This window comes from Cherax quadricarinatus, chromosome 7 (assembly GCF_038502225.1).
Source record: "Cherax quadricarinatus isolate ZL_2023a chromosome 7, ASM3850222v1, whole genome shotgun sequence".
Lineage (NCBI taxonomy): Eukaryota > Metazoa > Arthropoda > Malacostraca > Decapoda > Parastacidae > Cherax > Cherax quadricarinatus.
The window spans coordinates 15,640,464-15,658,962 of NC_091298.1; the positions used below are offsets into that span (position 1 = coordinate 15,640,464).

The following is an 18,499-nucleotide window of genomic DNA, read 5'->3' on the forward strand; positions in this document are numbered from 1 at the left end:
TATCACTTCATGTACTATATTTATCCAAGTCATCCTCTAGAAATTTACAACAATTTTATTTGCGTGAGCATCCACACGCACACATTAATATGTACCCTCATTTCTGGTAGCGAGGGTCGAGTCTCTCCTAACTCTGCCTCCTGCCTTGGATTTGAGACGGACGTCCGTCTCATATCCAACCTACCTACCATTCTCCTCCTGGCTCTCCACACTCTATACACCCAGGTAGATCTGTTTGTGACTTGATAAAGTCCACTGTGTGTGTGCGAAACATTGTCAATAAAGGATCGCATAATACTGCATTTTATTTTTCCATTGTGTTTGGTATTTTATACCATTTATTCTCATTGCCGGATTTACTCCCTCAAAACCTCCTGTGCCTTGTCGTACCTATTCTTCTAACTGTGTATGAAACCTACCTTTACTTCGTTTTCAAGGTCGTTCGAATTCCTTACCCTCCCTGAGGCTGAATAAATGCTTCCTGAATCCCCGTGACTCGTCTGTATCTTTAACTTCCGACTGTGCCCTCGTGTATTCGTTTTTCGCGTTTTGAGTATTTTGTATGCCGTAACAATGTCTTACCTTGATCTTCTATCCTGTAAATGCGCCAGGTTCACTTCCCCTCACCCCTCGTCTCTCTTCATCCTTTATTTCCATTCACTCTGGTACGGACCTCGTTACAAGCCTCTGAATTGTCTCCAGTTTCTTGGTATCCTTTATCGGATGTGGGTTCCATGACGGTGCTGTATACTTACTGTCCTGACATCTGTCGTGAACGGCTATGGTGAAATTCCTAAAAAACTAATCAAACGAGTATTCGCTGCAGCCTCTGACTCTCTGAGTGAGATTTACACCACAGTGAAAGTAAGGGGTAATGTTTCGCCCCTCAGGGAAAGTATGGGGTGATGTTTCGATCCAAAATAGAAGTAAATGTCGGTGTTTTAACCCGTAGTGTAAGTCCGTCGCTTTTTAAACTACAGTGGTACTATACTTTTTCACCCCCTCCCTCCCCCCAGAGTAGTACCACAACACTGCCTCACACACAGCAGATCACGCACCGTTGGAGAGGTCGCCCCCGACATTTAATTCAAGGTTCATTTGTTGCCTTAACACTTGGCAAGATACAAAGGTGTGTTAGGACTGTGAAACAAGCGTCGCAGATCAAACCTTTCAACCGAGACATCGTTTCGCCCTACAAAAGGGCTTTATCAGGCCTATACAGAATCTACACACAAACCTCGCACAGGTTTTAGAGGTTGACTTCAGTATGCTGTGAAGCTTCGTGACTAGTTTAAGAAATAAACGAGACAGCCTATTAATACTGTACGAGGGTATGCAGCACCTACCAGGTGGGGAATTACACACACGTGCCACACCGGAATATCTTTACTGACAAAATCGCAAAAAAACACGATTGTAAACAAATCATAAATCTCGCTGTGGTGTATGAAAATACACTTCGTTGAAACTTGTTAAAGTCGGCTGACAGAGTGGTTAGCACACTGACCTGTGGATTCCACCCCCACCTGTCTGTGATTCAATTTCCTGGGTGTCATTAAATGAAGACTTACCGCCAACCAGTGGAATTTCTCAGTTCGGTACAGAGATAATATATGAAGACGGTAGAAGATAAGGTAATCAGTCCATCATAGTCCCTCTGCCTTGCAGAACTATGAGGGACTGATTACCTCATCTGTCTTCTGTGTACTGTACAAGTCGGCAAGGCTTGGGGAATAATTACCTCGTTTTCTCCTGTTTTCGCATATTATCGCTCTATTGGAGTGGAAAAGCCACTGGTAGGCAAAACGTCTTCAAATATAGATACTCAGGTGTTGTACCTATGTCAAATTTCTCAAAACCTAATATTATCCTTTCCATCCGTTTGCTTGTGTGTGTGTGTGTGTGTGTGTGTAAAAACTGACCTATCACGTGTTGGCTCCTGTCGGCGAAGTGACTTTTCACGTGCTGTGTGGAGTGTCTACCAAACAGCATCTCACGTGCTATGTGGAGTGTCTAGCAACCAGCATCTCACGTGCTGTGTGGAGTGTCTACCAAACAGCATCTCACGTGCTATGTGGAGTGTCTAGCAACCAGCATCTCACGTGCTGTGTGGAGTGTCTAGCAACCAGCATCTCATGTGCTATGTGGAGTGTCTAGCAACCAGCATCTCATGTGCTATGTGGAGTGTCTAGCAACCAGCATCTCACGTGCTGTGTGGAGTGTCTAGCAACCAGCATCTCACGTGCTGTGTGGAGTGTCTAGCAACCAGCATCTCACGTGCTGTGTGGAGTGTCTAGCAACCAGCATCTCACGTGCTGTGTGGAGTGTCTAGCAACCAGCATCTCACGTGCTGTGTGGAGTGTCTAGCAACCAGCATCTCACGTGCTGTGTGGAGTGTCTAGCAACCAGCATCTCACGTGCTGTGTGGAGTGTCTAGCAACCAGCATCTCACGTGCTGTGTGGAGTGTCTAGCAACCAGCATCTCACGTGCTGTGTGGAGTGTCTAGCAACCAGCATCTCACGTGCTGTGTGGAGTGTCTAGCAACCAGCATCTCACGTGCTGTGTGGAGTGTCTAGCAACCAGCATCTCACGTGCTGTGTGGAGTGTCTAGCAACCAGCATCTCACGTGCTGTGTGGAGTGTCTAGCAACCAGCATCTCACGTGCTGTGTGGAGTGTCTAGCAACCAGCATCTCACGTGCTGTGTGGAGTGTCTAGCAACCAGCATCTCACGTACTGTGTGGAGTGTCTAGCAACCAGCATCTCACGTACTGTGTGGTGTGTCTAGCAGCCAGCATCTCGCGTGCTGTGTGGTGTGTCTAGCAGCCAGCATCTCGCGTGCTGTGTGGAGTGTCTAGCAACCAGCATCTCGCGTGCTGTGTGGAGTGTCTAGCAACCAGCATCTCACGTGCTGTGTGGAGTGTCTAGCAACCAGCATCTCACGTGCTGTGTGGAGTGTCTAGCAACCATCATCTCACGTGCTGTGTGGAGTGTCTAGCAACCAGCATCTCACGTGCTGTGTGGAGTGTCTAGCAACCAGCTTCTCACGTGCTGTGTGGAGTGTCTAGCAACCAGCATCTCACGTGCTGTGTGGAGTGTCTAGCAACCAGCATCTCACGTGCTGTGTGGAGTGTCTAGCAACCAGCATCTCACGTACTGTGTGGAGTGTCTAGCAGCCAGCATCTCGCGTGCTGTGTGGTGTGTCTAGCAGCCAGCATCTCGCGTGCTGTGTGGAGTGTCTAGCAGCCAGCATCTCGCGTGCTGTGTGGAGTGTCTAGCAACCAGCATCTCGCGTACTGTGTGGAGTGTCTAGCAACCAGCATCTCGCGTGCTGTGTGGAGTGTCTAGCAACCAGCATCTCACGTGCTGTGTGGAGTGTCTAGCAACCATCATCTCACGTGCTGTGTGGAGTGTCTAGCAACCATCATCTCACGTGCTGTGTGGAGTGTCTAGCAACCATCATCTCACGTGCTGTGTGGAGTGTCTAGCAACCAGCTTCTCACGTGCTGTGTGGAGTGTCTAGCAACCAGCTTCTCACGTGCTGTGTGGAGTGTCTAGCAACCAGCATCTCACGTGCTGTGTGGAGTGTCTAGCAACCAGCATCTCACGTGCTGTGTGGAGTGTCTAGCAACCAGCATCTCACGTGCTGTGTGGAGTGTCTAGCAACCAGCATCTCACGTGCTGTGTGGAGTGTCTAGCAACCAGCATCTCACGTGCTGTGTGGAGTGTCTAGCAACCAGCATCTCACGTGCTGTGTGGAGTGTCTAGCAACCAGCATCTCACGTGCTGTGTGGAGTGTCTAGCAACCAGCATCTCACGTGCTGTGTGGAGTGTCTAGCAACCAGCATCTCACGTGCTATGTGGAGTGTCTAGCAACCAGCATCTCACGTACTGTGTGGAGTGTCTAGCAACTAGCATCTCGCGTGCTATGTGGAGTGTCTAGCAACCAGCATCTCACGTGCTGTGTGGAGTGTCTAGCAACCAGCATCTCACGTGCTGTGTGGAGTGTCCAGCAACCAGCATCTCACGTGCTGTGTGGAGTGTCTAGCAACCATCATCTCACGTGCTGTGTGGAGTGTCTAGCAACCAGCATCTCACGTGCTGTGTGGAGTGTCTAGCAACCAGCATCTCACGTGCTGTGTGGAGTGTCTAGCAACCAGCATCTCACGTGCTGTGTGGAGTGTCTAGCAACCATCATCTCACGTGCTGTGTGGAGTGTCTAGCAACCAGCATCTCACGTGCTGTGTGGAGTGTCTAGCAACCAGCATCTCACGTGCTGTGTGGAGTGTCTAGCAACCAGCATCTCACGTGCTGTGTGACGTGTCTGGGGAAACTCTGAAATCTCCCTGGCATAAGATGTTAAAATGGCAAGGAAAAATATTGCCCCTCGTTCCTTCCCCCCGCACTTTCCACTCTACAATTTCCACCCCCACACTTTCCACGCCACACTTTGCAACCCCACACTTTCTGCTCCACACTTCCCTCCCCGACACTTTCCAGTTCTGATATTTTAGTGACGTTGGTTGAAACACGATCTAGGAAAAATGTACGACTATTTTACTGTGATCATTACAATCCTTAAATTATGCATTTGTCAATAAAATGACCTAAAAAAGTGAGTGAGAGTGAAGTGTGTATTTTGTACATGTGTGCTATATATATATATATATATATATATATATATATATATATATATATATATATATATATATATATATATATATATATATATATATATATATATTATACATACACGTGTGTGTGTGTGTGTGTCGTGCCGAATAGGTAAAACTTATATTGTGCAGTATTATTTACTTATTAATTTTACTTTCATACTTTTGTTAGTAACTTCACTACCTTGTATGTCCTCCCCACCTTCCCCCCGGCCCCTGAAACTGTCCACCCGACGCTGGCTCACCTGAACGAGGCGAGAGATTTGAATGGCTTGTCCCTATAGTGAGGGGCGGACTCCTCTGAGCGGCGCCCCTCTCCTCATAGTGTACTTGCCTCATCTAGGACCGCAGTATCTCTTGATATAAATGTCTGGGATGTTTTCCCTTTCGTCTAAATTTGCTGACATTTACGGACGATGACACTGAAGTAATTATGGACATAAAGGTGTGATTTTGTAAATGGCCTAAGTCGGACCGAAACGTCGTCGTAAGCTCCTCCTCCTCTCCTGTGTGCGGGTTATTTGTATATTGTAAATTTTTTTGACGTGTACTGTGGAATGGTTTTACTTGCTTTGTGATTATGTCACGTGATGGAACTAGTTGCGACAGTAACAAATAACAGAGTTGTGGATGAGTGGAATAAACTCCCTAGTAGTGTCATTGAAGCTAAAACATTGCGTAGCTTTCAAAATAGGTTAAAATGTGTACACGAGTGAGTGTGGGTGGGTGTGACTTGGACCTGCCTAGCATGGGCCAGTAAGCCTGCAGCAGTGCCCTCATGTTCTTATAATTGTAGATTAAAACTGTTGATGTTAGAATCTGAATAATTATCGAAGTTTCTGGAGTATCTTACCTTGCGCCAGGGCTGTGTTGGAGAGTCCCCGCCCCATCCAGCCCACCACGCCCCCAGCAACCACCATCTCCACGCCCACACACCCGCCCGCACACACCAGCCACCACCCTCCTTTCTGTAAACACAGGGAGAAGCAGGTGGTGAGTTTCTTGATAGTTTCTGATGAGTACTATATGATGGTGTGGGGCTGTGGTAACAGTGTTATGGATTGTGGTGGTGGTAGTGCTGTGGGTGTTGTAGTAGTGGTTCTGGCATTGTGATGGTTAATTTATAATGTTTGTGTCAGTGTAGCAAAAAAAAAAAAATGTGGCAGTGATGAAATATTGTATAAATTTGTGTTGTGGTGATCGATGGTTGGGACAAACAAACCATGCCAGCAGTGTCGACATGCTGGTCCACAACTCTCACATAACACACATTATCTCAGATTACGTTGTAAATTAACATTCAAAGAATACGTTGGCATATATTAAAGATACGTCAATGTAAATTATTCATCACATCCAGCAGGAAGCTGTGTAATACTGTAAGTGTGCATTAATAAACTCTAGAGAAATTAAACGGTTATAATCATAACCATAATTTTTAAACGGGTGGACCAGTAAGCCAGCGGAAGGCCTCGGTCAGATGACGAAAAGCTCCATCGGTGGGTCATCGTATGACTAGGACCTATGTCAGAAAACACTTCCTATTTCCTGATAAATCTTACCTAACTTAAACTAACCTAAACTCTAACCGAGGGTAGGCTAGTCCTCCTCTCAGCCAGTTCGAGTCTCGTCACTCATTTCTTTTATCAGTAAAGATTAGACACACCAGTGTGTTGCATCTGTTCTGTGTGACTGTTACCTAACGAACACAAAAGCCAGCTCGGCTTCCAGGTTATGTTCCATCACACAGAGAGAATTTCGTACTTTCAAGTGATGAAGTCTGTCAGCATGACTTCATTATTTCCACTGAAGAAGTCTGTAGAGCAGGCGAAACGTTCAGTAAAGACACCATACTCTCACCTGTCTTAGCTACTTGACGGTATTATTATATACCATTAATATAATCATTATAGACTTCAGCAGGTTAATGAGGATATCGTCGAACATTCCACTGAGAGGTCAGCAGCTACAATACCTTCCAAGAATTTTTTTTCACATGAACAAAGCTTCTCTCCTCCTAAGTTTAGACATAGCTTCTCTACTAAGTTTTTTCTTTTTTAAGGGCATCGAATTTACTGGTGGTCTTTATTCCATTCACAATCATAGTCTCACTGAACCTAAAACTTGTCTCTGTCTGTTTTTTATCGTAATGAGCCTTGCCTAATGAATACAATAAACATGGTCTCTCATGCACACACAACGGGAGCTTAGCAGTGAACCCTTCAGGCATGGAAAAGTTGGGGTCTTCATCCTCCAAGGATAGGACCTACTCTTCCTTCCTCATACCTGGTTACTTCCCATTCCCCAGCTGCTGCATGACCCACGCTGGCTTAGCGATCCCCCACTAAATAGAATAATTACCAGCGTGAAGAATCCCCCGATGGCAGACACTATGAGGACGCCTCCGGCAATGAAGAGACACACGGTGACGTAAAGACCAACTCGCAGCTTGATGGGTTCTCCATTCTGCTGTTCTGCTTCAACCTTCTCTTGCTCCGCCTCTATGAAGGACTTCTTCCAGTCAGACATGGTCACCTGGGAAGCATGTGCTCCACTATGAGTCTTCTTTCCGCGCCACCTGTATACAGGGATAACATGAGTGCATTGAAACAGGAAAGTGCAGTAGCGGCGCTCAGGGAGAGCAAGGGGGGGCGAAGCCCCCTTATACTCCAGCCCCGCAAAGCTTCTTCCCCAAATAATGATGTAGCTTCAAAACAAGTTCTTTAGCCCCGTCCAAAGATCCTCCTATATAGAAATTATTAGCTGCCCCTAGTTAACTGGGTCTACATACCGAGGTATGTATGTATGTCTATACCAGAGAGGTGTATACCTATGTGTATATGAAAAGAGAGCTGTGCATCTGTGTATGTACACAGATTAATTTCTATTTTAGTGATTAAAGTAATCTTAATGCACGTGGTAATTCCAGCTTAAATGACCCTCGTGTAGAGGAAGAGCTTTAAACATGAACCAAGCACACTGCAGGCTGAGAACAAAATTACCTCAGCGCTGCACACCCAGAATTCCTAGCCATTAGTGGTGAGGCACCACAACCATTATCACCACCATTACACACACACACAAACACACACACACACACACACCTACACACCTACAACAGGCCTAGTGTCTAATCGACATGTGCCTAGGACAAAATGGTAACTAACACACACACACACACACACACACACACACAGGATAGGATAGGATATTCCAGATGAGATAGGATGTTCCAGAGAGGGGACACAGGGACAAGGGGTCACAACTGGAAGCTGAAGACTCAGACGAGTCACAGGAACGTTAGGAAGTATTTCTTCAGTCATAGAGTTGTCAGGAAGTGGAATAGCCTAGCAAGTGAGGTAGTGGAGGCAGGAACCATACATAGTTTTAAGAAGAGGTATGATACAGCTCAGGAAGCAGAGAGAGAGAGAGGACCTAGTAGCGATCAGTGAAGAGGCGGGGCCAGGAGCTGAGTCTCGACCCCTGCAACCACAATTAGGTGAGTACACACACACACGTACTTTGCGTGCAAATAACTTTCCTGGCTGTTGGTTTGATGTCGGTGAAGGGTTCTTGAACCACAGAATTGAACGCGTTTTCGCCTTCATTGGTTTGAACCCGACTGTCTCCCATATCAACAAAGAGGCAGAGAGAGAGAGAGAGAGAGAGAGAGAGAGAGAGAGAGGAGGGGAGAAACGCTAAGCGGCGAGAGGGGAGGGGTGGGGAGAAGGGGATGGGAGATAGGAGGGCCTGGGTGGGGAGAGGGGGGGAGCAGGGAGGGGACAACTATAGCGTGATGATAAAAGAATTCATTCTCGCATGCTGCTCCTACCTGATACTAGCATGTGCTGGTGGCCTCCCAGGAGCTAGGACCAGCTGATAATCCTAGCCTTCGCATGATCCAGCCTGTATAGCCTGGCTACTGGGAGCAGCGAGTGTCACTCAGCATAGCTCCTAGGATTAAATCCTTCCCATCCCTCCCATTCTGCTGTATGACCCTTATGGGATTAGAGCTTCCCCCATGAATATAATTATGTAGGATGGATTGTTACACACACACACACACATACATACACAGTATTTACACAGTATTTACAGTGGAGGCTGAAGTGACAACGGGAAGACAAAACAGTGGCGTACAGCAACAAGGGATATACCAACAAGTGTTGGATGAATTACACACAACTGAGGAGGAGGTGGAGAAGCTCCTAAGTGACCTTGATACCTCAAAGGCGGTGGGACCGGACATCTCTCCGTGGGTCCTTAGAGAGGGAGCAGGGACACTACGTATGCCATTAACCAAAATCTTCAACACTTCCCTTGCAACTGGGCAACTACCTGAAGTATGGAAGAAGGCAAATGAAGTCCCCATCTTTAAGAAGGGAAACAGAAATGAAGCACTAAATTATAGACCAGTGTCACTGACATGTATAGTATGCAAAGTCTTGGAAAAGATTATCAGGAGGAGAGTGGTGGAGCACCTGGAGCGGAACATTATAAACGACAGCCAGCACGGATTCATGGAAGGCAAATCCTGTGTCACAAACCTACTAGAGTTTTACGACAAGGTAACTGAAGTAAGAAATGAGAGGGAGGGGTGGGTTGATTGCATTTTCTTGTACTGCAAGAAGGCCTTCGACACAGTTCCTCACAAGAGATTAGTACAGAAGCTAGAGGAACAGGCACGTATAACAGGAAGGGCACTGCAATGGATCAGAGAATACCTAACAGGGAAGCAACAGCGAGTCATGGTCCGTGATGAGGTATCACAGTGGGCGCTAGTGACGAGCGGGGTCCCATAGGGGTCAGTCCTGGGACCAGTGCTATTCTTGGTATATGTGGACGACATGACCGAAGGGATAGACTCAGAAGTGTCCCTGTTTGCAGATGACGTGAAGTTAATGAGGAGAATTAAATCAGATGCGGACCAGACAGGTCTACAAAGAGACATGGGCAGGCTGGATGTGTGGTCCAGAAACTGGCTCCTAGAATTTAACCCCGCCAAATGCAAAGTCATGAAGATCGGAGGAGGGCAAAGAAGACTGCAGACAGAGTATAGGCTAGGTGGCCAAAGGCTGCAAACCTCACTCAATGAGAAAGACCTAGGAGTGAGTATAATACCGAGTACATCGCCAGAAGCACACATTAACCAGATAACTGCTGCGGCATATGGGCGCTTGGCAAACCTGAGAATAGCGTTCCGGTACCTCAGTAAGGAATCGTTCAAGACTTTATACACTGTGTACGTCAGGCCCATACTAGAGTACGCAGCACCAGTTTAGAACCCACACCTGGTCAAACACGTCAAGAAATTAGAGAAAGTGCAAAGGTTTGCAACAAGGCTAGTTCCAGAGCTAAGGGGAATGTCCTATGAAGAAAGGTTAAGGGAAATCGGTCTGACAACACTGGAAGACAGGAGGGTCAGGGGAGACATGATAACGACATACAAAATACTGCGTGGAATAGACAAGGTAGACAGAGACAGGATGTTCCAGAGATGGGACACAGAAACAAGGGGTCACAATTGGAAGCTGAAGACTCAGATGAGTCAAAGGGATGTTAGGAAGTATTTCTTCAGTTATAGAGTAGTTAGGAAGTGGAATAGTCTGGCAAGCGATGTATTGGAGGCAGGAACTATACATAGTTTTAAGACGAGGTATGATAAAGCTCATGGAGCAGGGGGAGAGAGAACCTAGTAGCGGTCAGTGAAGAGGCGGGGCCAGGAGCTGAGTCTCGACCCCTGCAACCACAATTAGGTGAGTACACACACACTGGACGACGATGCAAAGATCGATGCTAAGTAGCACTGAAGTCTCCAGTTCCAAGCACCAGGCTCATTTGCAGTGATCCAGTGGTTCCGCAGTGATCTCGTCATTACCCATCTCACTACCAGACCGATTTGTACCTGCAGTGACCTGGTCATTCAATGAGCGAGCCACTTCTTCCAGTTCATCCTCACTGATTGTCCTCCCTCGGTGTTGAGAGTCATCCAGCCAGCTACCTCAGCACTGAACCCCTCTGGTTCACCTTCAGTGATCCAGTTATCAAGTGAACCACCTGAGTACCAAGAGGCCCGGTGGTCTGGGAACAAGTTATGCAAGGTTCGGCAGGACGTGGCTGTTTGTCCCTCCTTCAACAAGAATCTCTGTTGACTGATCAGGCACACATCTCACCCACAGTCACCTGTTCACAGGTGATCCGTCTCCTCTTTGTGTGACCTGTGACTTGAAGCTGACCGTGGAACAGTTTCTCCACTTCTATGACTGGGGCTCTGTGATTCAGACCCTGTGACTGGGCCTCTGTGATTCAGACCCTGTGACGGGGCTCTGTGATTCAGACCCTGTGACTGGGGCTCTGTGCTTCAGACCCTGTGACTGGGGCTCTGTGCTTCAGACCCTGTGACTGGGGCTCTGTAATTCAGACCCTGTGACTGGGGCTCTGTAATTCAGCACCCTGTGACTGGGGCTCTGTAATTCAGCACCCTGTGACTGGGGCTCTGTAATTCAGCACCCTGTGACTGGGGCTCTGTAATTCAGCACCCTGTGACTAAGGCTCTGTATTTCAGACCCTGTGACTGGGGCTCTGTAATTCAGCACCCTGTGACTGGGGCTCTGTGAATTTGTAAATTATTGCTGTTTTAGCGAGGCCCTCAGAACAGAGAGGTGACTGCCACAAATCTTGAACTTGTAATGACACCAGCTCATCCATGTGCTTGAATAAAATACAATATTTAATCATTGAGAGGAATCTTGTCTAACACACGCACACTATCCTTCTCTCCCTCATCCCCCTCTCCTGCTTGTGCCTCCAGACTGGTAACGCAGTCTCCCACACTAATATAAGCCAGTATCATGCCGGGTCTATGTGTGAAAATTCTTTGCAGTTCCTTAGCACTCTTCTGCCAAAAAATGATGCATGATATCATGTAGGAACTGCAAAACATAATGTGTGGAAGATATTACTTTAGAATGAAGACCAGTAGCCAGCGGTAAGTTAATTTACATAATATACTATTGCTAACTCGTGCTCAACCATGAATGGCGCTGCTGTAAAACTTAGTCTGATGTTATTGTAGGTTCTCAGCAGCAAGTACAACTAGGTTGACAACAGTCGTATGATAGGTTGACAACAGTCGTATGATAGGTTGACAACAGTCGTATGATAGGTTGACAACAGTCGTATGATAGGTTGAAGATCTGTTAACGACACCTGGGTCTATTATTATTATTAGTACTATTATTATGGGGAAGCAGTAAAACCGTAACAGTTATATAGCTCTTGAAGTTTAGGTGATGTGGTTTTCTTCAAGGAAGAGGAGAGTAACTCTAATTCCTTGGATGAAGGTCTCTAAGGCCGCTATTTACCTGCGGACTATCGTCAGATATACTTTATCCCCTAGAGCAAGAATGATAGTCAGTGTACATGAACTGATACATACCACTGTGTGTATATACCATGTGTGTCTTTGCCATACTACTATGTGTGTTATTAAGACGGAAGTACCAGAGTTCCGGCAGTGGTTCCCCTCGGTTGTATGAACTCAGTATTTCAGACTCAGCAAGTGTTTATCACAGTGAGTTATTTCTATGTACAGAGGTTAGAAAAACAAAGATAGGATATCATTCAATACTTTCTTAATTATCTCTACACACTGTCAATCGCAAAATTGAGCAATGGTTCTTAATGCCTTAGGATACCTGGCACCTGTGCCACACCGTCGCTTGGCACCGCTGGCGATATGTAAACACAAGCAGTCAACACATAACCTTCATCAACACTTCTTGTTTAACTTTATATTAAAGTGTTTCTTACATAAATTTTTATTTACAATGGTCTTGAAGTACACGGATGTTATGTACACACACACACACACACACACACACACACACACACACACACACCTAGATGACTCATAGCGATGTTAGGAAGTATTGCTTTAGCCTTAGAGTTGTCAGGAAGTGGAATAATCTGGAGAGTGAAGTAGTGGAAGCAGGTTCCATACATAGCTTTAAGAAGAGGTATGATAAAACTCATGGACAGAGTGAATTAGTATCGACCAGTGAAGAAGCGGGGTCAGGAGCTATGACTCGACCCCTGCAACCACATATAGGTGAGTACACACACATGCACACATACAAGCACGCATATACAACAGGCCTAGTGTCTAATCGACATGTGCCTAGGACAAAATAGTACACACACACACACACACAGCACAGATAAGGAGGGAGGCCCAGCGACAGTATGAAAACGACATAGCATCGAAAGTCAAATCTGACCCGAAAGTACTGTATAGCCACATTAGGAGGAAGACAACAGTCAAGGACCAGGTGATAAGGCTGAGGAAAGAAGGTGGAGAACTCACAAGAAACGATCAAGAGGTATGTGAGGAGCTCAACACGAGATTTAAGGAAGTATTTACAGTAGAGACAGAAAGGACTCTGGGGGGACAGACCAGATGGGGACACCAGCAAGGAATACACCAACAAGTGTTGGGCGACATACATACAGATGAGGAGGAGGTGAAGAAACTGCTAAGGGACATCGATACCTCAAATGCAATGGGACCGGACAACATCTCCCCATGGGTCCTTAGAGAGGGAGCAGATATGTTGTGCGTGCCACTTACCACAATCTTCAACACGTCCCTGGAAACTGGACAACTACCTGAGGTATGGAAGACGGCAAATGTAGTTCCCATTTTTAAAAAAGACAGAAAAGAGGCACTAAACTATAGACCTGTGTCATTGACGTGTATAGTATGCAAAGTTATGGATAAGATTATCAGGAGGAGAGTGGTGGAGCACCTGGAACGGAACAAGGTTATAAATGCCAACCAGCACGGATTCATGGAAGGCAAATCCTGTGTCACAAACCTTCTGGAGTTTTATGATAAAATAACAGAAGTAAGACACGAGAGAGAGGGGTGGGTTGTTTGCATCTTCTTGGACTGCAAGAAGGTCTTTGACACAGTTCCTCACAAGAGATTAGTGCAGAAGCTAGAGCATCAGGCGCATATAACAGGAAGGGCACTGCAATGGATCAGAGAATACCTGACAGGGAGGCAACAACGAGTCATGGTACGTAATGATGTATCACAGTGGGCACCTGTGACGAGCGGGGTCCCACAAGGGTCGGTCCTAGGACCAGTGCTATTTTTGGTATATGTGAACGACATGATGGAAGGGTTAGACTCAGAAGTGTCCCTGTTTGCAGATGATGTGAAGTTAATGAGGAGAATTAAATCAGATGAGGACCAGGCAGGACTTCAAAGAGACCTGGACAGACTGGACACCTGGTCCAGCAAATGACTTCTCGAATTTAATCCTGCCAAATGCAAAGTCATGAAGATAGGGGAAGGGCACAGAAGACCACAGACAGAGTATAGGCTAGGTGGCCAAAGACTGCAAACCTCACTCAAGGAGAAAGATCTTGGGGTGAGTATAACACCGAGTATGTCTCCGGAAGCACACATCAATCAGATAACTGCTGCAGCATATGGGCGCCTGGCAAACCTGAGAACAGTATTCCGACACCTTAGTAAGGAATCGTTCAAGACACTGTACACCGTGTATGTCAGGCCCATACTGGAGTATGCAGCACCTGTTTGGAACCCGCACTTGATAAAGCACGTCAAGAAGCTAGAGAAAGTACTAAGGTTTGCGACAAGGTTAGTTCCAGAGCTAAGGGGAATGTCCTATGAAGAAAGATTAAGGGAAATCGGCCTGACGACACTGGAGGACAGGAGGGTCAGGGGAGACATGATAACGACATATAAAATACTGCATGGAATAGCCAAGGTGGACAAAGACAGGATGTTCCAGGGAGGGGACACAGAAACAAGAGGCCACAATTGGAAGTTGAAGACACAAATGAGTCAGAGAGATATTAGGAAGTATTTCTTCAGTCATAGAGTTGTCAGGCAGTGGAATAGCCTAGAAAATGACGTAGTGGAGGCAGGAACCATACACAGTTTTAAGACGAGGTTTGATAAAGCTCATGGAGCGGGGAGAGAGAGGGCCCAGTAGCAACCGGTGAAGAGGCGGGGCCAGGAGCTAAGACTCGACCCCTTCAACCAAAAATAGGTGAGTGCAAATAGGTGAGTACACACACACAATACTGCGTGGAATAGACAAGGTGGAGACAGGATGTTCCAGAGAGGGGACACACAAACAAGGGGTCACAATTGGAAGTTGAAGACCCAGGTGAGTCAAAGGAATGTTAGGAAGTATTTCTTCAGTCATAGAGTAGGCAGGAAGTGGAATAGCCTAGCAAGTGAGGTAGTGGAGGCAGGAACCATACATAGCTTTAAGATGAGGTATGATAAAGCTCATGGAGCAGAGAGAGAGAGACCCTAGTAGCACTCAGTGAAGAGCCGGGCCCAGGAGCTGAGTCTCGACCCCTGCAACCACAATTAGGCGAGAATAATTAGGTGAGTACCCACACACACACACACACACACACACACACACACACACACACACACACACACACACACACACACACACACACACACACACACACACACACACACACTATACATTATTATTGTGGTGTATTACCCGAGCTGTACTAACTTCACTTATGCTCCAGGAGTAGAATTAAGTAGTCGGTAAACCTTATGATCAGTTTCTGCGAAATTTATTTGCACGATTAGTGGCTTTTTCATGAGCCTTGTACTGTATGTAATTATTTTGGTATTATATGATCAAACTAGGTATGTAATCATTTAGAATGTATAACTGCTGTATTTTTATGACGCTTTTAAAATAAATCACTCAAGTACATGCATGTGTAGGTAAGTACACACATGTGTAGGTAGGTACACACGTGTATAGGTGAGTTCACACATGTATAGGTGAGTTCACACATGTATAGGTGAGTTCACGCATGTATAGGTGAGTTCACGCATGTATAGGTGAGTTCACACATGTATAGGTGAGTTCACACATGTATAGGTGAGTTCACACATGTATAGGTGAGTTCACGCATGTATAGGTGAGTTCACACATGTATAGGTGAGTTCACACATGTATAGGTGAGTTCACACATGTATAGGTGAGTTCACACATGTATAGGTGAGTTCACACATGTATAGGTGAGTTCACACATGTATAGGTGAGTTCACACATGTATAGGTGAGTTCACACATGTATAGGTGAGTTCACACATGTATAGGTGAGTTCACACATGTATAGGTGAGTTCACACATGTATAGGTGAGTTCACACATGTATAGGTGAGTTCACACATGTATAGGTGAGTTCACACATGTATAGGTGAGTTCACACATGTACAGGTGAGTTCACATATGTATAGGTGAGTACATACAGGTATAGGAGAGTACATACACACATGTTTTATGCATAATGCAGATTTTAACTACGATGACGCAAGAAAGTCAAACAATGTTACATATATTATTATGTTGAGAATTGTTGTCCTTGAATGTTATTTATTGCGAAATCAATGAATGTCCAAGTGAGAGTGATGAATGGAAGTTGAGGCTGCAATACCTGCTTCCACCTCAAAATGCATGTGATGTTTTGCAGTGTTGCGTTCTAAAACAAACGTTACGTTTGTGAATTCTTGATGTTGTTGAAGGTCTCTTGATTCACGGGATTTGAGCTACCCTCTTCCTCGAAGCAAATCTGATTACCTCCCATTTCCCAGGCGCTGTATAACCCTACGAACTCAGGGCTTTAACATCATATTAATGGCGTAAGTTTTCTGTGTTCGGGGCGTGCCATTAAAGCCTTACAGATTCATTAGGACTCGTGCCTTAACTGTCAACACCAATTAGAGATAAAACACAACAGTAGACGAGTCCTGATGACAAATGCTTGTTCCTAAGCTTCGTTAAAGATGGTAAACGATTGATTGTCAGTGTACACTGAAATATTGACAACTCACTACTATGGCTTGTGTTCGACACACACACACACACACACACACACACACACACACACACACAAGCCAACTCAATACAGATTCCAAAGTTGATATGGCCCGGTGGCCAGGTGGCCCGGTGGCCTGGTGGCTAAAGCTCCCGCTTCACACACGGAGGGCCCGGGTTCGATTCCCGGCGGGTGGAAACATTTCGACACGTTTCCTTACACCTGTTGTCCTGTTCACCTAGCAGCAAATAGGTACCTGGGTGTTAGTCGACTGGTGTGGGTCGCATCCTGGGGGACAAGATTAAGGACCCCAATGGAAATAAGTTAGACAGTCCTCGATGACGCACTGACTTTCTTGGGTTATCCTGGGTGGCTAACCCTCCGGGGTTAAAAATCCGAACGAAATCTTATCTTATCTTATCAATCCAGAGGAGCAAGCCTGAGCAGCGGGTTGTTCCTCCCAGGTGTGAAGATGAAGAGTTACAGAAGCTTTCAGTGAAACATCTTGATCATGTCAATGAAACATTCTCAAACCTTCGGTGCTGCTGTCTCCTATTCTTGCTAACCTTGATATGGAATACTTCGAAACTGTTCTGCTTCCTACTACTGGTGTGCGTCTTTTCATCTGACTTCGCTGTTTAGGTATCTTTTCTCTTTGGCCCCATGACTCTAGTGAGACACACTATGCGGGATATTGGCATTTTATTGTGAACACGTTTCGTCCACAAGAAACTTTTTTATCAATTCACATATTCCCTAGTGAACAAAACGTCTTCACATTTAAATGCCATAACCCGCAATGTGTGTACTATTTACATACACTGGTAAAGTATACCGGCAGCATTACCATAATTTGATCATGTTCTAGAGCTTTATCAAGCTGTACACACAAACCCTGGGACGATGACAGTATCTTCTGCATACTAATTTCCTCTTGAAGCCACCGCAGGTAATCAGAGTGCATAGGCACAGCCCCAAGAGCTAGAGATCATCCCTATCAAATACAATTAGTGTAATGTGAGGCTGGGTGCGCGTCGTCGTTCTAAGAGGTTAACTAAGTCAATAACGAATTTATTTTAGGAGGAAGCGCTAAACTCACAGGGATCATACATCACCCGAGGAATGGCAGGCAGTCAGCTTTGATTCAAGGAAGTGAAGCTCCCCCTTCACCAGCATCAAGAAACCTTTCTTCGTAGGGAAGGGGGAAGCAGATAGACGCTAAGAACACTCTTCAAGGTTTGAGGTTCCTTGATGCCGGTGAAGGGCTTTTCGTCCATGGAATTGGAGTTGCCATTCCTTAGATCAAACCTGGTTGCCTTCCATTCCTCAGACGCTGCATGACCTCTAAGGGTTTACCGCTTCCTAATGAATTTAATGCGCCAAGGTCATTTTTTTTTTTTTACAAAAGGGCGAGCCAGAGTTCCTCGAACTCGCAGGTTTTCGAAGTCATTGCCTCCAGAGCTCCGAAGTTCGTCTTTCGGTCCCCTGAAATCTGCCTCACGGGCCTTTTAAAAGCAGTTTTTCGGGTTTCCGAAGTCGGTTCCTTGGGAACCCTAAGTTCGTCTCTAAGTCTCCCGAAGTCGATGTTTCGAGTTCCCGACGTCAATCTGTTGCTCCCACGAAGGCATGTCTTCAGCTTTCGAAATCCGTCTCTTTTTGGCCATAGAAATCAGTCCCTTGGACCTACGAATTATGTCCTTTGGTCCCCGAGTTCAGTTCTTTCGCCCTCTGTAGTCACCAAGCTCGTTTCTTCGAGTACTGAAGTCGGTTTTTTGAATCCCTGAAATAAGTTCCTCTGGTCTTCCAGGTCAGAGCCCTAGAGACCATGAGTGACGTCGCGAAAGACCAGGACGAGGCTGAGTGACGTCGCGAAAGCCAGAACGAGGCTGAGTGACGTCGCGAAAGACCAGGACGAGGCTGAGTGACGTCAA

General features: G+C 46.0%; 1 protein-coding gene across 1 annotated transcript in view; it reads right to left on the bottom strand.

Annotated features, from left to right (window-relative positions):
• The window catches only part of LOC138852342 (uncharacterized), a 38,396-nt gene extending 30,680 nt beyond the window's left edge, over window positions 1–7,716 (bottom strand). The window contains exons 1-2 of the mRNA XM_070082326.1: window positions 7,034–7,716; window positions 5,526–5,640 (exon numbers count right to left, since the gene is read on the bottom strand). Of these exons, the coding sequence (XP_069938427.1) occupies window positions 5,526–5,640; window positions 7,034–7,201 (283 nt within the window). The 5' untranslated portion in view covers window positions 7,202–7,716. The remainder of the gene's footprint in view (window positions 1–5,525; window positions 5,641–7,033) is intronic.
• Between the last annotated feature and the right edge of the window lie 10,783 nt (window positions 7,717–18,499).